The following is a 9,018-nucleotide window of genomic DNA, read 5'->3' as shown; positions in this document are numbered from 1 at the left end:
GATGGATGCTAGGTCGGGGTCCAGCTAAGACCACCGAGCAGAGAATACTGTTCAACAAATATCTGTAGAATAGAACTAAAGGGAGTTGAAGGAGAAAATGGGTTCAGGAAAGTAGTGGGACCACGTTCATACATTCATTCTACAAACGTTGACTGAACACTGTCCCTTGCTTGCCAGCCCTGTGTTGAGGATGCAGACAGATGTTTTCTGCAATAGAGTTTGGCTGCCTGCTGGGAGCTAAGCCACTGGCAAAGAGACTGGAGGTGGGAGTAGGACCTTGCATTTTTTGGGCTTCTGTGCCCCTCTGACTCACTGCTGGGCAGGTTATATGAGATCCAAAGCCGTCTCAGCTTAGGCACCTCATATTCTTACTCTCAACTTTGTCTCACTGACAAGCCCCACTCTGAGGCCCAGCCACTAACTTCCTGCAAAGCTGCAATGCTCTTTATCATTTGTGTGTGTAACAGAAATGAAATTATCCCTTCCTTCCCTTGTGGCTAGTCCACTCCACAGTGGCTTGCATCTGAATGTTTTGCCACAGAAAATAGGCTATAAATACATACTGGATGGCCACATTGATAAATTACAAATACAGATCTGCTGAGCAACAGAACTGGCCTGCTTCCACGCTGAATGTTCCCACCACTTTTGAGTCATTATGTTGGCTTTTTATAATTTGTTGGTCTCCTACCTTGCTATCAGCTACCAGCTATCTGTGAAACTTCAACAGTTCATATCAATCATCAATGTATATCATGTTCCACGTAGACCCCTACTAACTGATGCAGCTATAAATTAAAAGAGCGAATGTTAAAATTATGGGTAAAATCAGAGTTCATAGGCCCTAACTAAAAATTACGGGGCATCTCCTATGATTAAAGTATATGAGCTTTAATGTAAGCTCTTAGCTCCTCAGAAACCACTTGTGTTTCCCTCTTGCTTTGAACTACTGCCAGGAAGGGGCTGGATCTCACCTGTGTGCTGGATGGTTGAGGTTGCCAAATAACTGCAGTGCTAAGGTATTAGACATGATCCTTCTAGTTCATGGGTTTCCTTCCACTATTTAAGACTACTCATTTTTGAACTGCCAAGCTATGGGATGTAATGCCATTGCCTTGGGCTGGGGTAATGGGAAAGATGGGGGAGGGGAAGGTTGGGCTCTGTCCCTCTACCGCTACAGCAGTGAGATCACTGTGACTTTTGTTTTACAGATTTGTCTGTAAACTGAGCTTCAAAATACTTATATCAACCTCGTCTGATCTCCTTATTTCTCTAGGAGGTAGGAAGGACAGACTTTTTTCCTCCATTTTGCTGATGTAGCCTAAAGATCCAGTGATCTGCTGTGTTGATAGAGGGTGTTTAAGCACCTTGGGTGAAAGCCCAGACACTGGAGCTAGACTGTCAGGTTTAATCACCACTGTGTGACCTTGGCAAGCTACTTGAGCTCTCTGTGCCTCAACTTCCTCCTCTGAATAATGGAAATAACATCAGCATCTACTTCATCAGTTTAAATGAATGAATATATCCACAGTCCTGAGAACAATGCCTGACACTTCTTTAGTACAAGTAAGTGTTAGTTGTCCTCATGGGCTGAGCTGGGCATCAGGGAGAAGGATTAGAATTCAGAGCCCTGGGGGCAGTGATGCTGACCATAATCTCCTGGGGCATTTGCCCAGGCTCAGGGTGAGCGGCTCCCACTGACCACTTTCTTCCCCCTCTCTGCTCTGGCCTTGCCTACACTATACCCTTACTCCAGCCCAGGGAGCCAGCAGGAGAGGAGAGGAGGTACGTGGAGGCCATGGAGCCTGCGATGGCTCAGAGGTGGGGCGAGCACAAAGCGTGGTTGGATGTCCCTTAGAAAGCCACCACAGGTGGGCTCCTTGCTTGCTGCAGCAGCCGCCCCTGCCACACCCTACCCACTCCTATGCCATCCCCCACAGCCCAGGTCCTGCCATGGGGGCTGCTCCTTGCCAGAACTCTGCCCTCGGGAAGGTGGGCCCAGAGGCCCTGGGCTGGGACAGATGTTTTAGAGGTAAAATGGTTAGGGTCTCCTGGTCTGCCCTGGGCTACAGAGCACCCTGGATTTCCAGACCCTACCTCTTTCCCCGCTTTGTGCTCTAAGTCAGATCAGAGGTGATGACTCACTGCCCCACCCCCTACAGCAGCCAACGCCCCTTCTCAAGGGCCCAGCTGCCAGCCTGGTGCTTGGGCTGGGCTGAGCTGGGTCTGCCCCCATTGTCTTCACTGGCCTGACCCCACCTCTTCTGTGTAGAGATGGGGAAACAGAGGCCCAGAGAGGAACAGATACCCTACCCAGTGGCCCTCTGCTCACTGTGTGATCAGGGCAGGTGAGAAGCAGGCCGCTCACATGCTGGCCACAGGCCCCAAGCGGAGCACAGCCTGGAAGGGAAGGAAGTCCTGGCTCAGTAACTCTCATCCTCCTGGCCACAGGCCCCACAGGAAAGGGCCCAGGGAGGGCCAGGCTGCTGGCTAAGGCTGAGCCGGCTGAGTGAAGGGCCAAGGAGTCCTCTGCAGGATTGGAGGGAGGCACCCTCAGGACAGCCTCATTCCCCAGCTCGAACTAGAGAGGTCTCAGCTTTTTCCCATGAGCCACTGGGAACAGCCAGAGCTTGAGAAGCAGGGGAAAGGTAGAGGCAGGGCTGCTAAAAAGCTGAGGGGATCTGGGGTCCAAAGTGGGCTTGCAGGCTGTGTGGCCCATGCCAAGGCATTTCACCTTCATGAGCCTATTGGATGCCATCATTTCATGGGGAAAGGACTCAGAGTATGCCTGCACTGAATTTAAGAAAGCTAGTAAGGAATTGCCTAGTCCTGCTGCCTCCTCAAAGGACCCCTAAAGTCTGCAAGGAAGAGGGGTTGTATGAGGAGAAAAGAACTGTCATTTGATTATATTAGATCACCTTTTTAAATCCTCCCATTCAGTTGGGATGCTTATTAATATTTATCTGGACTGTATAGCTGGGGAAAATGAGGCTCAGAGAAATAAGATAGCTTGCCCAGCCTCTAAGTAGCAGAGCCAATATCCCAATTAAAGTTTGTCTGGTCCCCAAACCTATGAACCCCTCCCTCCTTCACCTCACATGGCCTCCCCAAGCTCCTATCCATATATTAGATTCTCCTTTTTAAATTTTCTTAAAAGTTTATTTATTTTTGAGAGAGACAGACAGAGTGTGAGCGGGGGAGGGTCAAAGAGAGAGAGACACACAGAATCCAAAGAAGGCTCCAGGCTCCAAGCTGTCAGCACAGAGCCCAACGCAGGGCTTGGACCCATGAACCCCGAGATCATGACCTGAGTTGAAGTCAGACACGTAACCACTGAGCCACCCAGGCGCCCCTAGATTCTCCTTTTTAAAAAAAAATTTAGGGGCTCCTGGGTAGCTTGGTCAGTTAAGCGTCTGACTTCAGCTCAGGTCATGGTCTCACAGTTTGAGTTTGAGCCCCGCCTTGGGCTCTGTGCTAACAGCTCCCAGCCTGGAGCCTGCTTTGGATTCTGAGCCTTTCTCTCCCCATCCCCTGCTCGTGCTCTGCCTTTCTCTCTCTCTCTCTCTCTCTCTCAAAAATAAACAAACATTAAAACATTTTTTTTAATTTGTTAAAAGTTTTTTTATTTTGAGAGAGAAAGAGAGTATAAGTAGGGGAGGGGTGGGATAGAGAGAGAGAATCCCAAACAGGCTCTGCACTGTCAGCACAGAGCCCAAGGCGGGACTCAAACTCACCATCCCTAAGATCAGGACCTGAGCCGAAGTCAGACCCTTAACCAACTGAGCCACCCAGGCGCCCCTAGATTCTCCTAACANCATGACCTGAGTTGAAGTCAGACACGTAACCACTGAGCCACCCAGGCGCCCCTAGATTCTCCTTTTTAAAAAAAAATTTAGGGGCTCCTGGGTAGCTTGGTCAGTTAAGCGTCTGACTTCAGCTCAGGTCATGGTCTCACAGTTTGAGTTTGAGCCCCGCCTTGGGCTCTGTGCTAACAGCTCCCAGCCTGGAGCCTGCTTTGGATTCTGAGCCTTTCTCTCCCCATCCCCTGCTCGTGCTCTGCCTTTCTCTCTCTCTCTCTCTCTCTCTCAAAAATAAATAAACATTAAAACATTTTTTTTAATTTGTTAAAAGTTTTTTTATTTTGAGAGAGAAAGAGAGTATAAGTAGGGGAGGGGTGGGATAGAGAGAGAGAATCCCAAACAGGCTCTGCACTGTCAGCACAGAGCCCAAGGCGGGACTCAAACTCACCAACCCTGAGATCAGGACGTGAGCCGAAGTCAGACCCTTAACCAACTGAGCCACCCAGGCGCCCCTAGATTCTCCTAACAAGATCCTGCAGTGGGGAGAGCGTCTCTCAGAGAAGTCAGGCCGCGGTGTATAGAGGATATCCCTCCCCCACTTCACTGTGGTGAAGTTTGCAGAGAAATCAGCACCCCAGGCCAAGGACCCCCTTCATCTTCCAACTCGGAAGGGACAGAAGCCCAGGTCATCTCCACAATAATGAAGACCAAAAATCAACCGCTACTTTTATGAGCAAGCCTCCCTCCCGGAGCTGCACCCTCATCGGCTGCCACGGGGATATGTCAGCCAAGCTAGCCCCCCCAGAGCCCCTTCCACTTGTTCCATGCCCCAGCCGTCTCCACTCACCCAGAAGGCATCTCTGAACTGAAGCTGGGGCATCATCTTCAGGCGACTGCCACGGCAAAGCTTGCTCTCCTGCCACAGACGGGGCTGAACAAGGGCCAGGAGCCAGGCGCACCGTCCCAGTCCCGACAGGGCTGGCCCAGCCACCCCCCCTCCCGGGCCGGCGCCGTCTGCAGCGGCTCAGAAGGCAGCCGCAAGCCAGAGAGGAGCTGCGGGAGGGAGGAAAAGGGCTCGACCTGTTTTGTTTGGGGCTAGAATCAGCAGCAAAATGAGGAAGGAGCACTACCCTTCCAGTGATGGGAGGGCGGGCCCTGGTGTCCAGCAGGCCCCTCGCCAGCCCTGCGGTGATGGAGACGCAGTCCAGGCTGCAGGACTGAGAGCAGAGATGCCAGCCCCGGCTGGGAGGCAGTAGCCGGTGGGAGAGGCAGGCTGGTGCACAGGCCAGGCGGGAAGGCAGCCTGGGGCCTGCGCAGGAAGGTTTGTGCAACCTCCCCCCGGGGCCCTCACCCACAGGAAGTGGAGCTGCCATGCTCCCTGTTTCCTCCCCGCCTGACACCTGCCACTCTGCTGCCCGCCTCCACCTGCCCCCTTCCAAAGCCCTCGCCGGGCCATTCTCAGGGCCCATAAACAGGGAGCCTGATGCCCACCGAAGGTGTGGGCAAGGATGGGGCAGGAACCCCGGGGCTGTGGCCCACCACCCCGGCCCCATGGCCAAGCCAGGCGCAGAGATGCTAGATCGCCAGTCCCCACCAGCAAACCATACTGGAGGGGCTACCCGGGCCCAGGATGTCACCTTCACTCACCAAACCCTGGCTGCCCAGTGCCCGGACCCACAGCCTGCGCTCAAGGAGCTCGCGGCCTCGGGGCAGACCGCGGAGTGCTGGGGGGTGGGTGTGGAAGGCAGAGATGGAGTGGCCAGGTGACTAGCAAGGGAGAACAGCCTGAGGCCTCATGGGCACTGCCCTCCAAGTCTCCAGATTACACATTCTCCGGGGCAGGACGCCCCCCTCAGGAGATGGAGTCTTCAGGCTGAGGAACGTGGTTGAACTGAAAGACAGGATTACGAAGGCATAGTGTGGGAGTCTGAAAACCCAGGTTGAGGCGCCCGTTTTTGTTTTGTCTGGCACTTACCCTTTAGTGGTTGAGGCACCTTACTGGACCCTCTAACCCTCTGAGCCTCAGTTTCCCTATCTGCCACCACCGCCCCGTCCCCCAACTTTGGAAAGGAGACGGTGTTGAGGACGTTACTGGGATTTCCGGTTTGGTTGGGCAGGTGCTGGGGGCGCTGTCTGGTGCCACCTTGGAAAGAGCCCTGGGCTACAGCCCCAAACACAGCCTTGAGGAGCCAGGGCCTGACTGCTCAGCAGAAAATGCCGGCAGGGGCGCCTGAGCCCAGGGTGGGTAGGCAAGAAGGGATGAGTCAGCCTTGTCTACAAATCACCACCCTCGCCAATGCCTCCTTTACCACCGACTGAGGTGATAAGACAGATGAAAGCTGGTGTGGAAGACAGCTAAGCTCCCAAGTGCCAGTCTGTGGGCCCAGACTTAGAGATGGAGCACACCCATGCTTCTGAAATAGCCACCCAGGAGAGAATACCTCAGGGAGAATTGCAGAGCAGTGGGGCTGCCCCTGGGAGTCCCCTACCCCCAGAACCCTTAGGTCTGAGCCACTAAACATCTTCAGCATTGAAGGCACCAAGCCATGCTTTCTGTTGCTTGCAGCTGATGACAGCTAATGGTGTAAATATCACCTTGAACTTTGAATGCTGCGGCTGCATCTTATCCTATCGGGATCTGATAGCACCACCTCTGATAGCACTGACTCAGCCTTCCTGGCCTCAGTTTTTCAATCTACCAATTGGGGTGATGCCTCTAAGTTCTGGAGGCAGACTAGAAACCCTCTGGTAACAGAAGGTTACCGTTGGCAGAAAACTTCACAGCCAGGCTCCTTGCCCTGCATCTCCAGGGGTTCCTTCTGTCACTCTCAACAAATTTCTGCTCCTAACAGGCCTTTCCTCTCTCCCCAGAGGTACCCTTCTTACAGCTACACTTTCTCCCTTTGGTCTCCTGCCCTCCTCCTGGCATGCCTTCCTTGACCTTCCTTAACTGGGCAAGTCCCCCCAAGGCCCACCTCAAGGACCCCACAAATGAGGCCTTCCTATCCCCTCCGCTCTGGTCTAGCCAGGGCAGCCTTGGAAAGATTGCAGTGCTGGTCATGGGCCAGAGCAGTTGCGGAAGGAAGTAACAGGAGGCGTCAAAAGAGGCCCTAAAGTTCTCCACTGCAAAGAGGTCTTCCTCCTCCCCTCACACCGCCCCACCTTTTGCGGCCTCCAGAGGCTGGGCCACCAGAGCAGCCAACTTGGCTTCGGAGCACTTGCCATGTACCGGGGGCACCAGTAAGCTTTTTACATGCACCATCTCACCTAGTCCTCACCCCATCCTGTGGGGGGCATGCTCTGTCTCATCGCCTCCACATCCCAGTAGAACAAACTAGGGATTCGAGTTTATGTGACTCACCCAAAGTCTCACAGCCAGTGAACAGAGTGCTGGGCTGCGGACTCAGGTCTGTCTGATGCCAAAGCCCATGCTCTTGACCTCCATGGTATCTTGTACCAATTGCCTTCTCTCTTTTTTTAATTTAATTTAATTTTTAAAATTTATTTTAATGTTTATTTCTGAGAGAGAGAGAGACAGAAACAGAGCATGAACAGGGAGGGGCAGAGAAAGAAGGAGACACAGAATCTGAAGCAGGCTACAGACTCTGAGCTGTCAGCACAGAGCCTGATGTGGGGCTCAAAGTCACAAACCAATGAGCCGAAGTTGGACACTTAACCGACTAAGCCACCCAGGTGCCCCAAGCCCTCTCTTAACAATGGGTTTCAGCCTTCCTTTCTCTAGTTCTGCCTCCAGACCCTTTCACTGCAATCCAGAGCTGGAAATACTGAGCCTCAAGAGGCTACTGGGGCTGGTGGCGCTATTGGGTGAGAATCCAGTGCCGGTCTTCACTGTGTTATTTGCATCCATCAAGGATGTCCTGGCTGGAAGAAACATAAAACCAAAGGGTTTATTATGGAGGAAGTGTGTTATCTCCCACACGAAGGGTCTGGAGGCAGCGTGCCTCCAGGGGGGGTACGTTAGGGCTTCAGCTCAGTTTCTCTGTGGTTCTCCCCCATTTTCTACCTTCCCCCGTGGGTTGCAGCAGCTCTGGCCTACAAATGCCACATCCAGTTTTTGCATCTCATTTTCTTCAAAGTCCTCTGTATCCTCATCCTCCTGAGAGACCTCCCCTTATCATCTTGTGGCCAGAAGTGAGCCACAGCTCATACCTCACCTCTGGGGAGGGGATTCCTTGGGGTGTCATGGATGTTGGGGGCCAACCAGTGTTACCACCACAGCCTTCTCTCACCCCGGCCCGCAAACACTGCTGGGCACCAACCCTGCCAGGACTTGCTAGAACTGGGGCCCAGAGAGGAGGCAGACCTGGTCTCTGCCCGGAGGGGCCCATATACAGGTTCCAGAAGATCTCTCCTGATGAGAAGTGACTTGGGGTAGCGGTGGAGGTGGGTGAAACCAGAAGAGGGTTTTGTTATACCCCAGAGAGAGAGAGAGAGAGAGGAGGCCTGGGCAGGGCAGCAGGGATGGGGGAGATGGACAGCGGGCCATCCAGGTGGAGAAGCAAAACAGAGACATCTGAGTGCCCCTCAGAAAAGAGAACTTTGGGCCTCCCTCAGTCACCAGCCCCCTAGAGAAGTGAATCCAGTCCCAACAATCACAGCTTTTTAATGACTGTTCCAGCTGCTTCAAAAACTCATCTTGCCTTGAGGTCTGGACGGCTAGGCCTCAGGCTGGGCTATGGCTCCTCTTTTAAGGGGGAGTCCCCCTGCACAGGCAGAGCCCCATCCTGTTTTGCATGATATTTGAACACATCTGCTTGAAGAATTCAAGTTGTAGTAGACCCAAGGATTGAGAATAAAGCGCAAACTCCAGTTACAACATCGATCGCCATGGCCAGCCACTGGTCAAGGCTCAGCTCCCGAAGCCACTTCATTTATCCTTTCAAGCCAAGTAAACAACGAGATCAATATTACCAGCCACCATTAAGGGAATAGCAGTACCTATAGGCCTGCGTGTATTTTACATGCTGTATCTCATCGATCGCTTTCTACATCCTTTGCAGGGTCAATGCAAAATGAAAACGTAAGGCCTCTTACTAAAAAGACAAGGACAAAAATTGCCATTAAAAGTACTAAAATATAAAGTTTCTCCCTTTGCAGTGTTCTCTCACTCTCACTGTTGTGGTGCTTTATTGGCTATTTAATGTGCTTCTGCGCAAACCCCAACAGCTGTTGGGCTTCCTTTCCGGCCAACCATGGG

The 9,018-nt window shown here is 52.7% G+C and overlaps 1 protein-coding gene across 2 annotated transcripts in view; it reads right to left on the bottom strand.

Annotated features, from left to right (window-relative positions):
* Positions 1-4,902, bottom strand: part of PSTPIP1 (proline-serine-threonine phosphatase interacting protein 1) — a 46,497-nt gene extending 41,595 nt beyond the window's left edge. For both annotated transcript variants that reach the window (XM_077780479.1, XM_077780480.1), the window contains exon 1: positions 4,648-4,902. In XM_077780479.1, coding sequence (XP_077636605.1) covers positions 4,648-4,683 — 36 coding nt within the window. In that variant the 5' untranslated portion in view covers positions 4,684-4,902. The remainder of the gene's footprint in view (positions 1-4,647) is intronic.
* Between the last annotated feature and the right edge of the window lie 4,116 nt (positions 4,903-9,018).

The sequence above is a fragment of the Crocuta crocuta genome, unplaced genomic scaffold (assembly GCF_008692635.1).
Source record: "Crocuta crocuta isolate KB4526 unplaced genomic scaffold, BGI_CrCroc_1.0 scaffold310, whole genome shotgun sequence".
In the NCBI taxonomy this organism is placed as follows: domain Eukaryota; kingdom Metazoa; phylum Chordata; class Mammalia; order Carnivora; family Hyaenidae; genus Crocuta; species Crocuta crocuta.
This window is presented reverse-complemented; position numbering and strand designations above follow the sequence as displayed.